The sequence below is a fragment of the Lissotriton helveticus genome, chromosome 1_1 (genome assembly GCF_964261635.1).
Source record: "Lissotriton helveticus chromosome 1_1, aLisHel1.1, whole genome shotgun sequence".
Classification (NCBI taxonomy): Eukaryota; Metazoa; Chordata; class Amphibia; order Caudata; family Salamandridae; genus Lissotriton; species Lissotriton helveticus.
This window is the reverse complement of record NC_136057.1, coordinates 1039368591-1039391295: the sequence shown is the minus strand read 5'-3', so window position 1 is coordinate 1039391295 and position 22705 is coordinate 1039368591. Positions and strand designations below refer to the sequence as shown.

Here is a 22705-nt window from a genome sequence, read left to right as displayed (position 1 = left end):
CCCAACAAAAACTTCCCCTCCAGAGGATAGTATTGGGTTTAATCTATTAAACAGAGCTGCCCTTTACCATGGAGTTTCAATGCACTCTGATGCCAATGAGGAGGATTTCTTATTAGACACATTTGAGCAGTCACAAAGGTGTACTCAAATATTACCTATGATCAAAGGAGTCATTAAACATGCTCCAGGCATTTTTAAAGATCCAGTACGATGTAGGGTGCTAAATCCCAGAATAGAAAAAAGTATAGACCAGCACCAGCTGATCCAGTCTACATTAAGGGACATCTGCCACTAGACTCTTTGGTAGTGTCAAATGCACGTAAAAGAGCCAATTCCCAAACGTCTGGTGACACACCCCCGCCTGACAAAGAATCTAAAATGATTGATGCGTCAAGGAAACGGATTGCTGCGCAAGCAACAAACATATGGCGCATAGCAAACACACAAGCCTTACTCTCATGCTACAACAGGGCTCACTACGACCAACTAGAAAAATTAATGGAACACCTACCAGATCAATACAAAGATCAGGCAGCAGAGCTCTTACAAGAAGGCAAATTAATATCTAATGCCTCAATTAAATGCGCACTAGATGTAGCTGACACAGCATACAGAGCAGTTAATACTAGTGTTATTCTCAGACGTCATGCATGGTTACGCATTTCAGGTTTCAAACCAGAAGTACAAACTACCATCCTGAACCAGCCGTTCAATCAGAACCAGTTGTTCGGGCCGGAAGTAGACAACACACTAGAAAAGATGAAGAAAGACACGGACACTGCTAAGTCTATGGGTGCATTACAATCCACCCAGACTAGAAGTTCTTTTCGCCGCTCCTTTTATAGAGGAGGCTCCAAGCAGACCGGCACAGATACCACATCATCTTTTAAGACACACACACAAACCTCCTCTAATAAAGGCTACTTTAGAGGAGGATACAGAGGCAACAACAATAAGGGAAGAGGTAGAGGTAATAACAACAGCCGCTCCTCTTCCACTCCCAAACAGTGACTTCCCTCTGCCTCCCCTACAGCATTCCACTCCTGTGGGGGGCAGACTATCACAGTTCCTACCTGTCTGGAATTCCATCACAACAGACAGGTGGGTAAGACAGATTATCCAACATGGCTACTGCCTAGAACTCACAGCAACTCCCCCAAACATACCACCCAGGCAGCGTCCAATGTCCGCAGAACACATAACTCTGCTTCAACAGGAAGTTCTAGAACTTCTAGAAAAAGATGCTATTCAAGTGGTCCCTTTACAGGAACAAGGAACATGAGTTTACTCCCTGTACTTCCTAATCCCCAAGAAGGACGGGACATTAAGACCAATTCTCGACCTCAGGCCCCTCAACCACTACATACAATCAGATAATTTTCACATGATCACTTTACAACAAGTACTCCCATTACTACAACAGGGAGATTTTCTTTCGACACTAGACCTAAAGGACGCATATTTTTATGTTCCTATACATCCTGCGCACAGGAAGTATCTAAGGTTTGTCATACAAGGACAACACTATCAGTTCAAAGTCCTTCCATTCGGGGTCACAACAGCACCACGAGTGTTTACAAAGTGCTTAGCAGTAGTAGCAGCACATCTCAGAAGACAACAGATACATGTCTTCCCTTACCTCGACGACTGGCTCATAAAAGCAAGATCGTTCAACCAGTGTGTACAACACACAAAACAAACTATTCAAACATTACACGACTTAGGGTTTACAATAAACTACACCAAGTCGCACCGAGAACCTTCGCACGCTCATCAATATCTAGGAGCTACCATAGACACATCGGCAGCTCTAGCGCATCCCAGTCAAGCCAGGATTCAAAGCATTCAGAACTTAGTCTCCCTTTTTCAATGCCAACACTCTCTTCAAGCCAGGGTGTTCATGAAACTAATAGGCATGATGGCATCTTGCATCTTCATGGTTCCACGCGCAAGACTGCAAATGCGCCCACTACAAGAATGTCTAGCACAACAGTGGAATCAGGCTGAAGGTCAGCTCACAGACCTGGTGTTAGTGGACAGCCGTACATATCGCTCTCTGCAATGGTGGAACACCATACACTTGACAAAGGGACGGCCGTTCCTAGACCCTGTTCCACAAATAGTGCTCACAACAGATGCATCCCTCACAGGATTGGGAGCCCATCTCCTGCACTATACCACACAAGGCCAATAGAACAACCAACAGAAACAGTTCCACATCAACCATTTAGAGTTGCTAGCAATTTTCCTAGCACTCAAAACTTTTCAAGTACAAAACAAAGCTGTTCTAATCCGGACGGACAATATGACAGCCATGTATTATATACAAAAACAGGGGGGGGGACACACTCTCTGCAATTGTCCCAGCTTGCACAGAACATTTGGAGACGGGCCATCCCTCAAAACATACACCTGACAGTAGAACACCTTCCAGTAATTCACAATCAGATAGCAGATCTGTTGAGTCGTCAGTCACAACAGATTCACGAATGGGAGCTTCACCCACAAGTTCTCCAACCATTCTTCCAAAAGTGGGGGCATCCACAGATAGATCTGTTTGCCACCCACGAAAATGCAAAATGCCCAACCTTCGCCGCCAGGTTTCCACACCCACGGTCGGAGGGAAATGTGATATGGATGAACTGGTCAGGCAGATTTGCGTACGTTTTTCTGCCTCTCCCACTCATTCCACTAGTAGTACGCAAGCTCAGACAACAGTCTCTCAAACTAATACTAGTGGCCGCCACATGGGCACGTCAGCCGTGGTTCACCACGCTACTAGATCTCTCACTGGTTCCACATCAGAAATTACGGCTCACGCCATCCCTGTTAACACAGAACCATGGAGAAATAAGGCACCCAGAACCAAACCAACTGAATTTGGCGATCTGGCTCCTGAGGTCTTAGAGTTTGGCTACTTAAACTTACCACCAGACTGTATGAACATAATTAAAGAAGCTGGAAGACCCACTACCAGAGCATGTCATGCTGCTAAATGGAAAAGATTTGCAATATACTGTAACAACAATCACATTGATCCACTGGATGTTTCCATCCAAAATATTATTTGCTACCTTCTGCACCTACAAAGGTCCAATTTGGCTTATTCTTCCATACGCCTGCATCTAGCAGCAATTGCAGCCTATTTACAAAATAGACAGCATCTATCTCTCTTTAGAGTACCTGCAATAAAAGCATTTATGGAAGGATTAACACGAATAATCCCACCTAGGTTACCACCTGCACCAGTATGGAACCTAAACATGGTCCTTACAAGACTTATGGGTCCCCCTTTTGAGCCTTTACATAAGTGTGAACTGCAATTCCTAACATGGAAAACTGCCTTCCTTGTTGCCATCACCTCTCTCAGAAGAGTTAGTGAAATACAAGCATTCACAATAGAAGAACCATTTTTTCAAATACACCCTAACAAAGTGGTTCTTAGACCCAATCCAAAATTCCTGCCAAAAGTTTTTACTCCTTTTCACCTTAACCAATCAGTAGAGTTACCAGTGTTTTTTCAAAAACTGGACTCTGTTGCAGAAAGGGCTTTACACACCTTAGATGTTAGAAGAGCTCTATTATACTACACAGACAGGACTAAATCCTTCAGAAAGACAAAACAACTATTTGTATCTTTCTCTCCCCCACACAAAGGCAATCCCATCTCTAAAGGAGGAATTGCCAGATGGATTGTAAAGTGTATTCAGATATGCTATCAAAAAGCTAAACGTACACTAACGGTTCCTCCTAGAGCTCACTCCGCTCACAAACTAGGAGCCTCTATGGCTTTCTTAGGAAACATACCACTAGAGGACATATGCAAGGCAGCCCCATGGTCTAAAAATACACACCTTCACTAAACACTATTGTGTTGATGTGCAAGCCAAGCAGCAAGCTGCAGTAGGCCAAGCTGTCCTTAAAACACTATTTCAGTATGCTGCAACGGATACAAGCGACCACCGCTAGGGGAGACACTGCTGCACAATCGTTGCTAGGTGTGCAATCTGCAGCTCATATGCCTCGAACGGAATATGCTACTTACCAGTATGCATCTGTTCTTGGCATGTAGAACTGCAGAGTTGTACACGCCCTCCCGCCTCCCCGGGAGTTGTATCCGTTCCAGTACTCATTATTACTTAGATGCACAGGCATGGACATCCTTTCTCTGTACTTCTACTAAGTCCATCATTTCTCATCATGGCGAAAAACAATCTGAGGATGGAGTTGATGACCATGCGCAGTATTGTCCAAGGGAGGAGTCCCCTATCTCGTGACTACAAAGACTTCTTCCAAGAAGACAACAACCTGCAATCATCCGAGCCCAACACCAGGTGGCGATCTATTGCTAAGTGTACAACTCTGCAGCTCTACATGCCAAGAACAGATGCATACTGATAAGTAGCATATTCCTTACAGCTCTCCGTTCTTCGGGTGGGGCGCTTCGGTTTACACAGCTAGAAATATTAGATGAGCTGGCTGCACATTTCATACGGCTGTATAAAGCTGGTCCACAGGCCTCGGAGGAGGCGATTCAGCAGTTCTTAGACGGACTCCCGATCCCAATCCTGTCGCTTGAGCAACGGATGGACTTGGATGCCCCGCTTTCCGTTGAGGAGGTTGGAGGTACTATGAGAGCGTTGCCTTCTGGAAAAGTTCCTGGCCCTGATGGCCTTCCTCATGAAAGGACCCCCTGAGCCCCCAGCTGCTCAAGGTATACACAGCAGCGCTAGAGTCTTTGGCCCTTCCTGCCTCGATGAAAGAGGCTACGTTGATTACGCTCCCCAAGCCAGGTAGGGACCCCACCTCTGTGGGGCCATATCATCTTTTGGCGCTCCTAAATGGGGATTATAAGATCTTGGCGAGCGTCCTAGCAAATAGGCTGGCGCCGCTGATTCCCTAACTAGTTAATCCGATTCAGAATGGGTTTCTGCCGGCTCGCAGTACATGGCTTAATATACGACAACTGTTTAGGGGAATTCATGGTGCCTCGTCGACCTGGCCGACAGCCGGTTGTGTTGTGCTAGATCTGGAGAAGGCCTTGAACTCGATTGAATGGTCCTTTATGTTCGCTGTGCTTCACCGTTACGGTTTTGGGCCCTACATCTTAGGCCTTATACAGCTCTTGTACAGAGCTCTCACAGTTCAGTTGCGAAAGGGGTCTCTATTTTCTGAGCCTATTTCGATAAAACGAGGGACTAGTCCTCTCTCCCCACTGATATTCATCCTGGTGATTGAACCATTAGCATTGGCATTGCACAATTCGGCGCCAGAATGGGGGATACATCTCGGGTATGGCATACATACAATTTCGCTTTATGTTGATTACATTTTATTATACTTGCAGAATGTTCTGGCGATTCCATAAATCATTCCCACCACGTTAAAATCTTTTGCAGCCTTGTCTGGGCTGGGGTTGCACTGGGGCAAATCTTGTCTCTACCCCTTCAATTCTTGTACGGAGGACCCGGGTTGGAAGGTAGATGGGATGGTAATGCAACAACAGTCGGTGGCGTTAAGATATCTGGGTATCTGCATTTACCACAACACTCAGAATCTTCTCAATGGTAACATCACAAAGGCGGTTACAGCACTTAAGTCTCAAATGGAATTTTGGAAGATGCTGAACCTCTCAGTTAAAGGTCGGGTGGAGTTAATTCAAATGGTATTATTTTGCTAATTTAGCGCTCTGCCTACCAGTGTCCTCCTTTCGCTCTCAAGAGAGGATTATTCAGGATTTCAGCTGGAATAACTTGCAATGCCGAGCTGCACTGGTGAAGTTATACCTTCCTCGCTCAAAGGGGGGGCTGGCTCTGCCCAACCTGGAGCACTATTTACTGGCGTCTCAAATCTTATGGGTGGAGGAATTACATTTTTCAGACTTGGCGGAACGTAACCCCCATACTCTCTGGACAAAATCCTTTACCTATTTCGTCCAGGTAATAAATCGAATAACCCTCTTCCTCTGCTGGTATGGATAGCGCGGAAATGTTTCCGCAGGGCCCTTCGTCTCACCAATCGTGTCATACAATCTTAGGTATGCCGACCATGTGCGAACACGTTCAAAGTGCGGACCTTACTTCCTGGGCAGATGCTGGTATAGCCACCTTAGGAGACTTATATGGAATGGGGACATTGAGGCAGTTTTTTGATATTACAAACGAGGATGGTGTCCCTCCAGGTCAATTCTTGAATAATGCCCCCTGGACTGCCGCAATGAGGTGATGGTGCGGAGATATAATGCAAGATCCCCCGATGCATTTCTTACTACAATACGTGCATGTTATGGGCACAGGCAGTCACTTGGTGAAGTGGTTCACAGAATCGATTAGGGAACATACCCTAGTAGATCTAACGCAGCTGTACGTTAAGTGGGAGACAGATCGGGGGAGGCCACTTAAAGAGACCGAATGGTCCATGGTACTTGAAAGCCCCAAGCAGGTACCCAAAAATGCTCTTTTTGGTTAATCCAATTTTATATTGTCCACAGGCCCTATCTTTCCCCAGATGAAATGAATGTGTATTTTCATAGGCAGGATGCGTGTTGCAAGCTAGCGAATGCAGATATATATGCTCTGCTGTTGCCTCGCCCTACAGATTTACTGGGAGAAGGTGCTAGAGGCATTAGCCACTTATACAGCTAGGGAGATACCGCGGACATGGGAAATGAGCATAGTTGGTGTGTTTCCTAGGGACAAAAAACACAGAGCATCTACCCGTTTTTTTGGACCTGGGCTTTATTGTGGCTAAGCAATTGATTACCCATAGGTGGAAATCGGAGGAACCCACACCTATGAAAGCCTGGCGTTTCTTCATGCTCAACTGGGTGAAGGCTGAAGCAGTCTCCCTGATACGATAGGTTTACGTAAGTTCCCCATCTCTGCTGAATGGAATTCTATGCTATGTGCGCTACAGGAATTGCTGGTACCCGATGATTTAATAGATGCTTCCATTCATGCTGACTAATGTGTTAGACTAGGGTATTTTTTGGCACCGAGGTGGGAATAGCTGGGAGGATTGAGACCCCGGTCCCCTTTGCTGAATGATCGTTTCTTTTGGTGATCTGTCGATTCACATATAGGATGATCATCTGGATTCTGATGTGTGACGTTAGAGATCTGTGTCTTCTTTTCTCCCTCTCTGCAGCTCTCATTACCCTCCCACCTCCTTTTGCTTATAGTTTGTCCCACGTTTGGTGTTCTGATAAAAAAGTTTGACTCCATACACTGATTTATGTGATATAGCGGAGTGAAGCCATAAGCATCATAATTATATAATGTGTTGTATATTACATAATAGTAGTCATGTTGCATCACTACGTGCTGATATAGTACTCTTGTCGGAGTGAGGAGATGCCATTATTATTGGGATGTACAACCGTGTTATTACTAGGTATACATATGTTTATTATGTAATCATGCCAGTGTGTTATTGCCATGTTATTTGTATTTGATATTTGTCTATTGGCTCTGAATGGCGAATATTATGATATTGTATTGTTTTATTGTCATGTTCACAAACAACTGAAATCTTTAATAAACAGATCAAACAAAAAAAATTGACAGTTGCCCCCTTTCGCCCTATTGATTGCCTCATTAGGCCGAGTTCCAGTCGGATTTGACTTGGATAGAAACTCGAGGTTAGGTTTAACACATAGTGTTAAACTTTTGTTTAGAGTTTGTCCAAGAGGACCAAGTCACAGCCGAAAAGGGCCTTGCTGCCGTAAGTTAAAGTTGGCAATAGTTTTACAGCTATGACTTTCTGTAGAGGATTGAGAGTTGGACCTTTCAATTTCTTGTGCAGGGTGCTGAAAGCAGCGATTAGGGCGTTGCTTTTGTTTGTGATGGCTCAGAGCTGTTGCTTGGCCAGACCCTTGTCATCTAGCAACACCCCTGGGTACTTGTATTCTTTTACTCTCTCTAGGCGGTGTGAGCCAAGATGGCAGGTACCACTTTTCTTGCACGCTCTGCTGACCGGCATCACCTTGGTTTGGTTACCGTTGATAACCAGGTCGTTTTGTGTGGCGTGCAAATGGAGTGTTAATCAGTCTCTGCTGTCCTACTTTGGTTAAGCTGCACAAGACCACGTCATCCACGCATAGTAAATGGTTTAGTGCTCTTGTGCCAAGATGTGGAGCATTGCTTTTAGTTTCATCAAGGGCAGTGAGAGGTCAGCCATGAAGAGTTTGAAATGTGAAGTGACTCGATTGTACTAAGCAGGTGCCGTCTCGGCTCCCGGTCTGCGCACTTTCTCTGGGCGGTTTCCGGCGGCTTCCCGCTGCAGAATCATCGGAAAATGGCATCTCTGGGCAGCGGATTATGTGAGGCGCCGGCGGAGGGTATTTTGCTACCTCCAAAGTGCCTACGCGGGACGTGTTCGGCTGCGACCTCTCCGGGAGTGGAACCCAGCAAGGGCTAAAATGGCGCCCGGAGCTCTTCCGTAGCGGGAGACGGCCTGGTCCCTTGGAGCGGCGTCGCGACTGTGGAAGCTGGGAGCATACACCGACGCCTTGAAGATATTGGCGGTGAGCCCTGCGAAGCACTCTGGGGGTCTCTAGAAGCGGTGGGAACTGCGGGACTTTACAATGCACCTGCCTGACCCTAATATGGCGGTTGCGATGCCTTCTTATGGAGGCGATCTGAACTGACTGTATCCTTTTTCCTGCGGATAACTGCCTGAGCGTCTGGGGAGAGCGTGCTTGAGGGGTAGAGTGACGGACTACCCTCTGGGCCCACCATGAGTCTGTCGGCAGGAATGCTCTGGACCGAGGGATCAAACCTTTCCCCTATGTGATCTGGCCAGCACACGTGGCTTTTCGGGGTGCACAATCAAGGATATGCCGGCACGGGGCTCCCGATTGACGGCCCCTTTTCCATCAGCCTCCCTGACTCATGGCATCACCATCTGTAAAGAGGCGCCCCTACACCACCTGGAGACCTCACCTCCCTTAGCACTGGGCCGGTTACTGCACGCATCCTTCTTAATACCTAAGGTTCCTTTTTCCTACATAGCGCACCGATACTGACCACCAACACCTGTGGAGGGCCCGGACTGGTCCTGCTACTGATCTGAAGAAGGGCCTGGAAGCAGGGTGGGCCTCTCTCGTGCCTTCCCCTGGGTATCAGTTGAGGCTACACTCCGAGTGACGAGAAACACATTAGTCAGAGCCGCGAAGACTTGTAAGGCCTCATCCCTATGCCGACAAAGAAGGGGACGGGCAAGGTGACCAGCAAGGTATCGGATTTCTTTTCAACACTCGACAAGCGCACAACACTAAGGGGAGACGCGGGCGGGGCAGCCATGGCTCTCACGAAGACGGTTCTAATGACCATGCTTAAAGACTTTAAAACTGAACTACGCACAGAGCTCTGTCAGGACATTAAATCCTCCATTGACCAATTGAGATCGGACCTGACAAGCCGTCTGACCTGATCACCACCAAACTACAAGCTGACGGACCTGCTTTTTGAATGCCTTGCAGCAGATCCATTGGAACTTTTTACCAAACTACCTACCCCCTTCCCCTCCCTGCTCTACTACTCTCCTCTTTTCTGATACTAACCTTTGCCCCCACCTGTCCTTGCCCTAATCCCCACCCTGTTTACCTGTGAATTTCCTGCGTCATTTGAGAGCTAGCTATTTTATCTGATGCCCGATGAAGCTACCTGGTTTAGCTACAGGGGAGACAAGTCGGGGATTCCCTCCTTGGACGTCACCTACCCAGTCGGTCTTTAGCCAGACTTCCTTTCGTCTCTCAAGTGGTCTTTTCCCGCTTCCCCGCTCTATTTATATCTCTTCTTCTCCCCTCTCTCAATATATTGAGACTGAACTTTTTTGTCTGATGCCCGATGGAGCTACCTGGTTTAGCTATAGGGGAGATGGGCGATGGATGTCGTCACCTACCCAGTCGGCCTTTAGACAGATTTCATTTTGTCTATCCTAGTTGTCTCTTCCCATATCCTCCCTTTCTCACCTTCCCTGTTCCCTCCCCTCTAGGCTCAATTTATTTTGCCATCCATGTTATTTAATGTTTCTCATTGAGACCTAGCTATTTGGCCAAAGCCTGGTGGAGCTACATGATAGCTATAGAGGAGATGGGTTTTGGGATTTCCACCTCGACCGTCACCTACCCAGCCGGTCTCTGGACAGACTTTCCTTCGTCTTTCTGCCGTATCTCCCTCCCATCCTGTTTTTATGCGATCCTCTTCCCTTGACACTTGAGATCGAACTACTTTGTCTGATGCCCGATGGAGCTACTTGGTTTAGCTATAGGGGAGATGGACCGTGGATTCCCTCCTTGGTCGTCACCTACCCAGTCGGTCTTTAGACGGTCTTCTTCTCGTCTCTACGGTTGTCCCTTCCCTTATCCTCACGTTCTCACCTCACCTACCCCCCACTTCCTTTCTCTCCTCTCATAATGTATTGCTGATTGTCCGATGTAATGTTGTAATTGTTGATCTTTTTCTGTTACACTGTTAAACCACATTGTTGCACTCCCTTTCGTCCCTCCTGTCGTCTCCTACCGCATCCTCCCTCTATTTATGTCTCTCCTTCTCCCCTCTCTCAAAGTATTGAGACAGAACTTTTTTGTCTGATGCCCGATGGAGCTTCCTGTTAGCTATAGGTGAGATGGGCTGTGGATTCCCTCCTGGGTCCTCACCTACCCAGTCGGTGTTTAGACAGACTTTCTTTTCATCTCTCCTTATTGTCTCTTCCCTTATCCTCCCTTTCTCACCTCCCCTGCCCCCTCCACTACTTTTCTCTCTTCCCTCTCTCCTCTCCTAATTGTATTGCCTATTTTTTATTGGGGGGGGGGGGATTTAATGTGTAATTGTTGAACTTTTTTCTGTTACATTGTTGATTCTCTTGTAAAGCGCTCTGATACCTCCGGGTCTAGCCAGCACTCTATAAAACTCTTTAAATAAATAAATAAAATAGGATGAACTTCTCGAAGAAATGGGGATGTGGAGTTGTTTTCTGCTGAGAAATGTTTCTTGAGAAAGGCAACTCAGCACTTTTCCCTGATAGGAGCATTCCCAACGGACTGCTGCTGCCGATTTAGGTTGTTCACAGTAGACCAAAGGTTTCTTGAATTGGGTAGCTTGCTGGCATAGAACAGATTGGCCCAGAAATCGTCTGTGGCTTTTCGGTTGTTGAGCCATACTGACTTGGCTTATTCTTTTGCGGCCCTTATAATATCTGTGGTGCTCGCAGGTTTACTATTAACCAGACCCTGCGGCTGGCATGTAGGGTAATGTTTTTCTTGGCCAGACAGGAGGCTTCTTTGTTGCAGTTCTTGTTTGCAAGTGCATCAGTTGTGAATTTTTGCCATGTTGCTAGTAGGCTTAGGGTTTGTCTTTCAGTTTCTCTAGCACCAACTTGACGCTATTGTCAATTTTCTTTGTAGTGGATTCTGACCATTTCAGTTTCTTGTAGTTGGTGTTCAATTGGGAGCCGAGTGCAACAAGCCTGCTCTCAACTACCTCTCTTTTTAGGTCTAGAACCAGTTTTTGTGGAAGGTGGTTGTTTTCACTGTGCTCCACAATTTGGAAAGAGCAAACTACAGGGAATACAGAGCAATAAAATGGTGTAATCGATAATGGATTCCGACCATGGGCCGATGTATGTGAAATTTTCCGGACAGTAGTTGGGTAATCTATAATTGAGCACTGTCATTCAAGGTGCTCAATGTCTAGCGCAAAGTTCTCCTCACATTTGACTTTCTGAGTCCTAACTTTTGACACCTGGAGCTGTATGTCACAGTAGTTGTTCTGTTGGGTAAGGAATTTGTTGGGGGGGAGCAGAGCTGATCAGATTCATGTTCAAGTCTCCCGTGATAATAAAGTCAGTTTCTGAGATGCTGTGCATTTGGTTTAGGATAGCGGATTTGATTTTCTTGATGATGTTGATTTTTGGATTTGGGGTGAGTTGAATACAGACGTTTATTGTGATCAAATCTCACTTACGCGTTTAGTTGGAGAGTAGAGAAATCAGAATACCGGGCTCCAGGTCCGGCAGCGACTCTATATGTTAGGCCAAGGACAGAGTAAAGTAGATGGCTAGCTCCCGGTGTGGTGGCCACATTTATTTGTTATTTTTTCAGCTGGGTTGTAGTGAAGTGAGTAGCCTTTACATGTTAGTAAATTAGACTATACAGGACATATAACGAACAACAGAAGGAATCCGACTACCATTACTAAGGCCCTAAAGAAGACCTGGACCCGAAGGCCGAAGCTTGTTGACCACTTGCTTGTGATGCTAAGGACAGTTGGCACATCCAAACAACAACACCACTCCACTTTTTAATCTTACCACTAAATCCTTCACCCATATTAAATTTCATATTTAAGGTATAGTTGGTTATTTTATATTTAACTGCGCTAATCCCACCAGTACCCTCCCACAGAAAGAGGCGGCACTCACCTGAGGAAGCGAGTACCTGGGTGCGAAAGACAATGATGACGCCACTCAATAAGATACCATAGTGGTACTCACTTACACCACCAGTGGCTATTACTGGTTGAGGGTTTCAGGTCAATACTCAAATCACCCAGGCTCCAGGCACCCGTGCAGTTCACTTTCCTTTGATTAATAACGATACACTTATGAAAGCTTAGTGATCTCTCCCTATGCTTCTATCCCCCCCCTTCTTGATTTTTTTATGTTGTCAACACATGCCATGTTGTAGAGATGATGATAGGCACTACTATTGAATTCCAAGCTAAAGACAGGAAGGGAACTTATTAGATTCCATGCTGGGGAGTTGGTAAACAGCATCACTGGATCATAGGCTGCAGATAAAATAGGCACTTTAATGCTGTCTCAGGTTAGGTGACCTATGGAGACGCCCATTGGGTACAAGGATGCAGAGGATGGGTGCTGTTGTTGGATGCTGGGCTGGGTAGGGTTTGGACACTGTTAGTGAATTCCAGGTTTGCTGTTAGGGTGGTAGTAGTGCATTCTCTTGGCTGTCCCGTTCAGTCCTGGCTACCATAGTAACCTGATGCACAATCAGCCAGCCTCATTGATAATGTCAGGTTTGAGATGGGTATATGGACCCTATTTGATGTATGCATTTGAGTAGGATGTACCTCTGTTACCATCTTTATCTCCCACTCTGTTCTTCTCTTCCAGCTGCGGTACTATGACTACCGTACAGACACTGAATGTAAAGGGGTCATTGACCTTGCTGAAGTGGAATCCATTACGCCGGGCACACAGACCATGGGCTCACCCAAAACTGTGGATGAAAAGGCTTTCTTTGATGTAAGTAGAGCACTAATAAACCTCTTTAGGGTTGTGTTCCTGGAATAGGGATGATGGGAATAAGAGCTGTACTTTGCACCTAGATTTAGAAAGCAGCACCTTTTTCACGGAGTTCTCGGCTATTCCTGGACATTTCTGAACTTCAGCATTACCCCTTTCCACTTTTTGAACTTTCCATCCTGATCTAGGATTAAACTATCTAATCCTACCTGGGGGCTAATTACTTAGATTGTGCATTGCTCCGAAATCTCCAGTTATTTAGGCTGCAATTTTGTTAAAACTGTTTTCCACAGACATTTCCACCTGACTGGTATCATACTTAATGGTACTCTGAAGGCTGCCCGATGTGATCGCTGTGTGTCAACTCTCCTCAAAGAAGCCATCAGGTGATCCTTTGTAACCGGCTTACCTCTTAGGGTTAGTCAAAGGAGCTTACTCTTGCTGCAACCGTCCAGACTTGCTTGTAAGTCCAAAAGGCAACAAAGATGTCCTGTAATTTGAAGATTTCTCACTGCTGTTACGTGTACATTAGGCTTTTTGGACCCAGACTCTATTAAGGGTATTCATGCCAAGAAAGAACACTTCTCTTCTGGGGAATAATTCAGTTTAGGCTCTTTTGCCACTCTCTTCGTATTTACTGTCTGATGATGAGATAAGCTGTGTAAGTGAGCTAAATATAATATTTAATTTAATTATGAGTTAAACATTACCTTTGGGATATCCTCTCTCTGTTTGAAACACACAAAAAGTGATGGGAGGAATGCTTGCAAATACTCTAAACTACTGGTAATCGCTCTGGGTAGCATTCCAACCCATTATTTCTTGTCCACTGTAGACAGAGGCCTGTCTTATGTAACGTGTATCAGTATATGTAAAGTTTTGAAAAATATCTACTAAAGATCACATACCTATCTGAAGCAACATTTTCTATTTGAAATTTTCATTTTATAACATTTGACTGAAAGGTCCTTGTTTCTTGTGCCTGTCAGAAAAGAAAAATCAACTACGAAATGCTGCACGTTGGCATCACACTTTACTTTGTAGAATTGTGATAGTGGTGCTTTAGAGAATACAAATGCACCACTGTCCCAGAAGGCACAGCAGTGTCATTCATTAAGTTAATTTTTCAGCTCCTTGAGGTAGGCATCTCTTAATGGAAGTGGACCTTTATAAGTCTGTTTTCATTAATAAAATCTGGGGTTGAATTTTCTGGCTTTGTCCGACATCTAACGGTGTCAGCCACCAGATTCAGTCTTTTTACTGTATTCCAGATTGTTTTGATTAAGTACCCCTCCATGGTGGAAAGAAAGTCTGGATGGTCGAACTTGAAGTTAGTGTGTCTTGAAGATCTTCACTGTTATAAAAAACAAGGGAAACCCAAAAGGAATTGTACTAAGGTCCTTGGACGGTAGTTTATTTCAAGAGACAGTGGACCCTAGTTCATCAGGATCAAGTAAATGATAGACATACATTAAATAGTACGTATGTCCTTTGTCCAGCCGGACAGGAATTTATTAGTTTCAGTTTTTAGCATTAGTTCATATAATTAACATTTATACACAAGTGGGCACAACCAGTGACCCACAGGAGACAAGACAAAACAAGAGGAGGAAGTTTATGTAAGGGCGCACAAGGCGGTCTGTACTATTATTCAGTTTTACAGACTTGGTTTTGTTTTAACACACCATTGTAAGTGACATTATGTGACATTTTTAAGTACATATGGTGCTCTTAGGTCGACGACGTTTCGATGCCACTACTGAAATGCAGGCATCATCATCGGGACAAAATTATATATCATGTTTGTCTTGAGAACATTTATAAACTCAGCCTATATGACATTTACATATAAACATTAGAGGGAGAAATGGGGAGAAGAAGGGGAAAAAACATATGCAAATTGCGTTAAAATGCTAGGCATAAAATGATTGCAGGTTTTTTGAAAAACGCCGAAAACGAACACTCTGCGTAGCATTCAGGCGGATGGAAAAAATGGGGTGACTCAGCTATGATTGGTGCAAGAAATAATTGCTAAGTGGAGCCTTTAAGAGTTGTGAATCGAAAGGCATGCTTGTCAGATCGATAGCCAATGTGTTTAGAGTTGGTACTAGATGAAGATTAAAAAATATACATATAGTGTGGCGCAGTGATAACAACTCGTGGATTTATTGATTCATAAAGACAAATAAACAACTTTTCGGCGCAGTGAATCGAAGTTCTAAGTGCAGTACCAAGTTGGAAGAAGATCGGTAGGGGTCAGGGGTATACCTGCGTGTATATCACGCGTTCTCCGGAATGGAGATGAAGATGGAGTAAAGCAGTCTCTGTTCTACTCACTGTACAGAGTAGAGCAATTCTGTTAGGGTGGGCGAGAGAAGGTTAAGTTACAAGGATTACTATTAGAAGGAAGACTGCGCTGTATGCATTTGTAATGCTCGATGGCAGGACGGATGGGGTTCTGGCGGTGATCGCTGCCTGTGTGCGAGGTAGCGTTTTGTGAAAAACCGGCAATCGTGGGAATGGAAGAAGGACTGAGAGCGAAGAGGAGGGTCCTGATATGCGCAGTGTACGCTAGGCCGACACCTAAAAAGGACACTGTTCCTGCGCCTTTCTGTTTGCAGCAGATTGTGGTTTTTTGACCACCAGCACTTGTAGGAAGTCCAACAGCAGCATAGCGGCACATGTCTCTCAATAGATTGGTTAACTCATCAGTATAGGCTTTACTCTGGTCTAGGTCAAGGAGATGGGACAGTCTAGTAACAGAAAAGTTACTCCTATTAGGGAGCATTCAATTTCTTGAAGCCATTCCATTGACAATCTTTCTGGTTAACGAAATATGATTTATGGTGCTTGAGTGCAGCAGCTATAGATTTAAGTAATTTTCGAGACCTTGAAGCCAAACATTAACCATGACCTCTAGTACTCTGTTACAAAGACTCATGCAACTCACTTTGGAAGTATTTCTTCCACTGTCCTCCATAAGCCATCACAAGAAAGATCCAGGACAAAACATTCAAGTCCTCAGACCAGGCATCCTTGTTCTAACGGGGAAGAAAAAGACGACCAATACATTTTCATTTGCTAATAACGGTGGCTTAATTTGACAAATCCACATGAAACTTGGCAGACCTTTAGAAAGTTGTCTTCTTTGGGTGTGGCAAACTCTGTGCAGATCCATGAAAGGAGGCTGGTGATTTGTTTCATGTGCTGATAACTTTTGTGCAGTTTAATAAACCTGTGTGAAAATGGCAGGATGCTAAAAGTTACACTCAGTGCAGAAATCTTAGGTTTTGTGCATATAATATAACAACGTCTATTTGTAAAGCCATGTTCACCCAGAAGGATATCTTGCTGCTGAATAACAGATGTTTATTGTTACCCAACTTATTGGCACTCATTTTATCAACCTCAGAAGGATGTTAAGATGAGTGGGCCCGCTGGGATTCAAACCTGTGACCATGAGGTCGAACATAGAAGCCTATAGGGGGCACATTAGTCCACTAAGCCACCAGATCCGGATATCTGACAAGTGGGACAATGTTAAAAGGAGAGGAGGGAAGGTCAAAAATACCTTTGGTGCAGTTTCATAGATCTGTATAAAACTTGACGGATTTCACTGACCAAGTTCACGTACTATGAACCTCCTGAATCTTGGATCACTGACAAAGTTTATATATTATGCAACAGGTTTGCAAGCTATCTAATTTGTGGTCCAATGTTGCGTCCCTGGCTGTAGATTGAGGACTGTATACAGGGATCAAGGTGTACCCTTGCAATTTTCATTTGTTAGTCCTGCGGGCTCAAAAAGAAGTCCACAAACTAAACACATATGGTTGCCATTTAAAAAATAAGAATAAAACAAACGTGTTGATCTGGCTTTGGTTAGCCATCTTTTGGCTTCAGTGTTTTGCTATTATTTTTGCAAATCTTTATCGTTTAATAAGCTTACGGGCCCTCATCAATCTTAAAAAAGACATTCGCTAAAAGCCAAAATATGGTTTGGTCTCAAACAGCATACATAATCAAACTAAAAGAACTACTTTGTGTGGATGTTCTTCTTATGAAAGGGCAGAGTGCTGTCGCTGTAGTGACTGGAAGAAAAATGTGAATTACAAACTAACAGACCACTGGATGAAATGAGTTGGATGAGAGCATCTACCAGTTAGTGCATTTTTTGCAGAATGAATCTTTTCTGGATTAACATGCTGTGCATTATTCCACCATCTAGTAGTTGGGTCCAGAATTTTCTCCCAAAAACGTTTGTCCTTCTACTAATTTAGTTTTTTGTTGTTGGTGGGTGTCGATGTCCATTTAGTGCCCCCGGTGACATCGTCGTGCTTCCTCCGGAAGCTCACACCTTCAGTCACAATCTTCAGTTTCTTTTTTTCCACCGTTGAGTCTGAATGCATGCAGGAGGAGCTCCACCAATCTGAAGAAGAAAGGTATTGAAATTCCTTATATTAAACTTATGATTTAAGAAAAATTCAAAAGATCGTGGCTAACGCCAGACCTAAAAAGGTATTATGTTCAGATAAAAATTTTGGTTTTGGAGTGGGTTAAAATTAAGTTACAGGGAGGAGTGTACTTAGACGATTGAAATGCGCCAATTTCGCAGACTCACAACTAAGTCTGCAAAACAGGTATTATGTATGTACATGGTATTTGTATAGTGCGGACCTAGCCAAAGGACAATAGATGACTGTACAGGGTCAAAGACAAGCATATGTCAACAAGCGATATGAAAGATAGCTGAGTTCTGGAAAGAGAAGTGTAATGTTACTGCATTGGGAAGTAGTTCTTCAAGGAGGTGCATTTCTACACTTTCCTAAATTGGAGCGGCGTTGGGTGGTTCTTATGGACATGGGAATAATGGTCCAAGTCCTGGGTGCATAGATGGGAAAGGCCTGCTGCCTTGTTTGGTAATTTTTTACTTCAGTCTCCAGTCTGATGGGGCCTTAGCAAGGGGTGTGCCGAATGCCACCAGAGATTTTATGCTTGTCTGCAAGATAATCAGGCATTCTTGTCATGATAGCTTTGTACATTATTCAGCTAGTTTTGAAGATGGTGTAGGCTTGCAAGGGGAATCATTTGACTTTCTTCAGGATGGGAGTGTTGAAGGCAGGACTTTTCTAAAGTCCGCAGGCATGTGGTAGAGTCTGCAGACTCTGGCAAGTTCAAGAACATTCTGAGGTTTTCAATGGCTGAAAAGTTCCTCCCCACAAAAAACAGATACATTTGCGCGCATGTACACACACACACACACACACACACCTGTTCCATAGCAACAAGCGACACATCCATCTTTTTATGAAGCAGAAACCTCTATGCAATATATAGGCATTGCTGCGGTGAAAATTCAACAATGGCTAACACAACTGATAAGGAGCCTGCGGGACATCATCTACAGCTCTGGAAGAGGGAGTCAAATGAGCTGGCAAAGATTGCTTTAGTTTTTTCAAACATGCCTCTGGAGAGAAAAAAAGTAGTGTCGGGAGGGTCATGTGCAAGCTGTGAGGCCAAAAATGAAGTATGGGCAGAGAGGTCAGTACACCTTTGACATCTCACCCATGACCTACCATCTCAAGTTCAAATATAAAAGACGGTATTAGAAGTTCCTGGAAAGACAGAAGGTAAAAAGAAACCTCAACAAGCCTGAATTCAGGAAGACCTCAAACATTTCCAGAAGAGATGGTGCAGAAAATGGAAGAGAACAATCCCATCCTCTGCATCTTCTATGGAGTGCAATACAAATATCTGGTGTGGAGAGAAGAATCTCAGGACTGTGAACAGGAAGATCATAGACCACTATAAATTGTTTTATCAAGTAAAAAAAGTTCAACATTTATAAGTGCCACCTGACTACAGTAGAAGCCCCAAAAAGCTCAGAATCCAACAACACAGAAAAAAAAATGATTCTTTTGAAAATCCACTTACAAAACTCAAATGTTTTTCTCTAATTCCTCCAATGCCCTGCAAGGCCACCCACGGTGCACTGGGCCCAACTCTTGCTGTTAATGGCAACAAATTGGCAGTGAGATAGGAGTGGCTACCTGTGGCGCTTTGGCTACAGGGCCCATCCAAATTTACGGCCCTGGAGCCGGACCCCTCTGAGCGCGCCCAAAGGTCATGCACATTGGGAGCTGGCTGCCCATGGGGTGGAATAGAGGGCATGGCTAAAAGCCAAGCACTACGACCAACTTATGCTGCACACAGGCAGGGTATGCACAGCAGGGTATGTCTGCTTGCTGTGGTTGGGTACCAGCCCACTCTAAACCCCATTGTACAGAGCCAAAGAGCCACTGCAAAGATGTTTTTTGGTCTGCTTATAATCTTTGCACCTTTTAACAGATCTGCACATAAGTTTCCAATGAAATAAAAGTCACTACGTTTTGTCGTGTCTGGTTATATGCAGGTCCGTCTAGGAGGTCTTGCGTGCATTTAAAGGGGAAGGTTTAAAAAGTTGATCTTTACTACAGCACAACCCACTAAACAGAATCACACCAAATGTGATACTAAACTAGAACTTTACTCAGAGCAGTTCCGTTTTGTTGGTGTAAAATCGTTCAGTAATACTTAAAAAATGTGAGTAAAAAAAAAGGTGTTGGGTATGCTTCGAAAGGTTAATTTAAAACTGTCTGGAGCCTTTGTTTGTGGATCAGAATTTTGAAATTCTCCAAAAATATGAAAAATAAACAAAACATTTAATGAAAGGAAGGAACTTTTTCTTCCCATTAATACAGTGTGTTTTCCCCTTCATCCAGAGCAGGATCTGTGGTCTCTGGAAGAATCCGAGAATCAAGGCAAATTGATTGTCTGCTAGCAATTGAAAAGTTTTGTTGGGCAGCCTTTACAAGATAGCCGATGCTGAAGCTGGTTTTCTGACAACAAACTGAGAGGGGTTATAATGGCCAGGAGAACAGCATCTTCTGACCATGGGGAGTCCTAGAAGGGCATATACTATTATCATTATCAAAAGTGAAAGGGGGAAATGTATGTGTGTGTGTGTGTGTGTGTGTGTGTGTGTATATATATTACCTACTGGCGGTCGCCAGTAGGTAGTTATAGTTAGGATTGATTTCCATAGGAAATCCGCAACATTCTATTGGGAATAACTTTGGCGCCGGTGGATGAATCTTCGCGAATTTCTCAAAGAAGATGGCCCGCTCCGCTTCTTCCCTGAAAGTTTCGGGGGGGTTCGTCAAGTGGGGGCCGAGATAAAAGGGGGGTCCCAAGACGTGTTTTCCCCATGTTAATTTCCATAGGGCGGTTGGACTCACTTTTAGCCCGAACGGCTGAATGGATTTCCACCAAACTTGGCAAAATTGTAGGGACTGGTAGCCCGATGTGCCTTTGCTATGTCTCAAGATATGTGCTCCAGTGGATTTTGAGTAATTTAGGTTCGAAAAAATATATATATCTATAAGCGCGCACCGGGGCGCGTACCGGCCGCTACGTGAGTACGCGGGCGGAAAGCTGATTGGCTCTCGGGTGTCTGTCAACATTCCAAACAGTCCGGAGCGGCCGCCATCTTGTGTCTCGGTAGGATCGAGACACAAGAGGTGGCAAAAACAAAGGGGGAAATGACCAAAAGGGGGCAGGGTAGCCCCCCCACCCCCGACCCCCTAGGTTTGATGTGGGGGCCATTTTTCGATTTTCGCGGGGGGAGCGCCCGGTACGCGCACCGGGGAGCGTACCGGGGAGCGTACCAGGGGGAAAAAAGAATGACAGATATAAATTGGAGGTAGTTCTAAAAAGAACTGTTTTTTTATTCTTTTTGTTGTTTTATATTTTTTTTATTCTTTTTTGGAACATTTTTTACTTTTTTTGGCTTTTATAATCAATTTTATATTTTTGTTGTTATTTTTATGGGGACAAACAAAAAACGGGGAATTGTAAACGGCTCAACTGGAGCAAAAAAAAAAAGGAAAAAATTAAGGTTTCTTGGGGCACACGTGGTTGTCACCAGCACGGTTGATGAGCTTAATGCTTTGCTCACCATAAGTAATTGTTTGCCCACAAAAAATACAAACAAATTTGAATTGTGCAAACCCGGGTTGTATGTTTGGGACCATCTCCCTTGCCTCTGGACCCGATGGAGTGGGTTGTTTACTTTGGGAGGTACTCGGAGAAGATTGGGGAGGGTTCCTGGCCATTTCTCGGACCTCTGCTCTAGCATAGTTGTTAGGGTGCCGGCGTTGCATGTGGCGAATCATGGTGTTATTGCCAAACTAATATTTTTTGTTAGGGTTCCCCCTTAAAAGTTCATTGCCACAGATTAGGCAAGTAACCCTTGGCGCATTTACTTTCTTCTGGTCCTTTGGGATAGAAAAAAATTCCCAAATAATGTGCTGCTTTGGCTTATATGGGGTATTATCTTCTGGCAGAAAGCTCCTCCTCCTCTCCTCCTCCTCCTCCTCCTCCTCTTCTTCATCTCCACCACTGTGGTGTTGTGGAGTGGTGGTGGTGGTGGTGGTGGTGGCTGAGATGCTCCTGCTGCTACTGAAGCCATTTTAAAGTACAAATTGGGAATAGCTCTCCAAACAGGTCTTCCTCAGTCAAAGGACAAAGTGAGAAGAAGGAAAAAAGGTGGGGGCTTTCATCATTTGGAAAACAAAACTGTCCTGAACCAATGAAAAGTGTTATTTTCAGGTCACATGACTCGGGCCTTCATCATTTGGAAAACAAAACTGTCCTGAACCAATAAAAAGTGTTAATTTCAGGTCACATGACCCGACGCGCTTACGCTACGCGACCCGGGGCGCGCCCCGGGCGCTTACGTAGCACGTTTGTATGCGCGTGGGTGCTTCCGGGCGCGCTTACGCCGTGCGTATCACGCGGATGCGGCTACGCGATACGTCACGATGATGTTTTCGTTCGCGGCAATAGCGCTAACAGGACGCTCCCCGGTACGCGCCCCGGGGCGCACCTCAAAATTGCGCTGACCGGGGCGCTCCCCGGTATGCACCCCAGGAGCGCACCAGGGCAAAAAAAAAAAAGAAGAATATACATATAAAAAATAGTATTACATAAATATACAATACAGGATTCATTAAAGAAAATATTATATTTGATAGCAATAGAAATTTGCTATTTAAAAAACCTATGAAATTCACTGAAAAAACCATAGGTTTCACACCAGTTATAGTTAGGAATTAGCATTTAAAAAACCTATTAAATTCACTGAAAAAACCATAGGTTTCACACCAGTTATAGTTAGCTGGAAATTTTACTCGCATAAAACCAATGAAATTACCACGTTATAGTTAGTTGGACTCACTATAACTTGCGCGTGCAATGCACTGCTGATGACGTCACATATTACACCACTCATGACATGGTCAGTGACATCACTCATGACATCACTGATGACACCATCCTTGTGACAGATTGACAGACCTCCTTTCACTGTAATGTAACCCTTGAAACACATATTCAAAAA

The 22705-nt window shown here is 44.5% G+C and overlaps 1 protein-coding gene across 2 annotated transcripts in view; it reads left to right on the top strand.

The window, feature by feature from the left end:
- Positions 1 to 22705, top strand: part of SBF1 (SET binding factor 1) — a 1592200-nt gene that overhangs the window by 1495345 nt on the left and 74150 nt on the right. For both annotated transcript variants that reach the window (XM_078677863.1, XM_078677862.1), the window contains one exon: positions 13135 to 13266. In XM_078677863.1, the coding sequence (XP_078533989.1) occupies positions 13135 to 13266 (132 nt within the window). The remainder of the gene's footprint in view (positions 1 to 13134; positions 13267 to 22705) is intronic.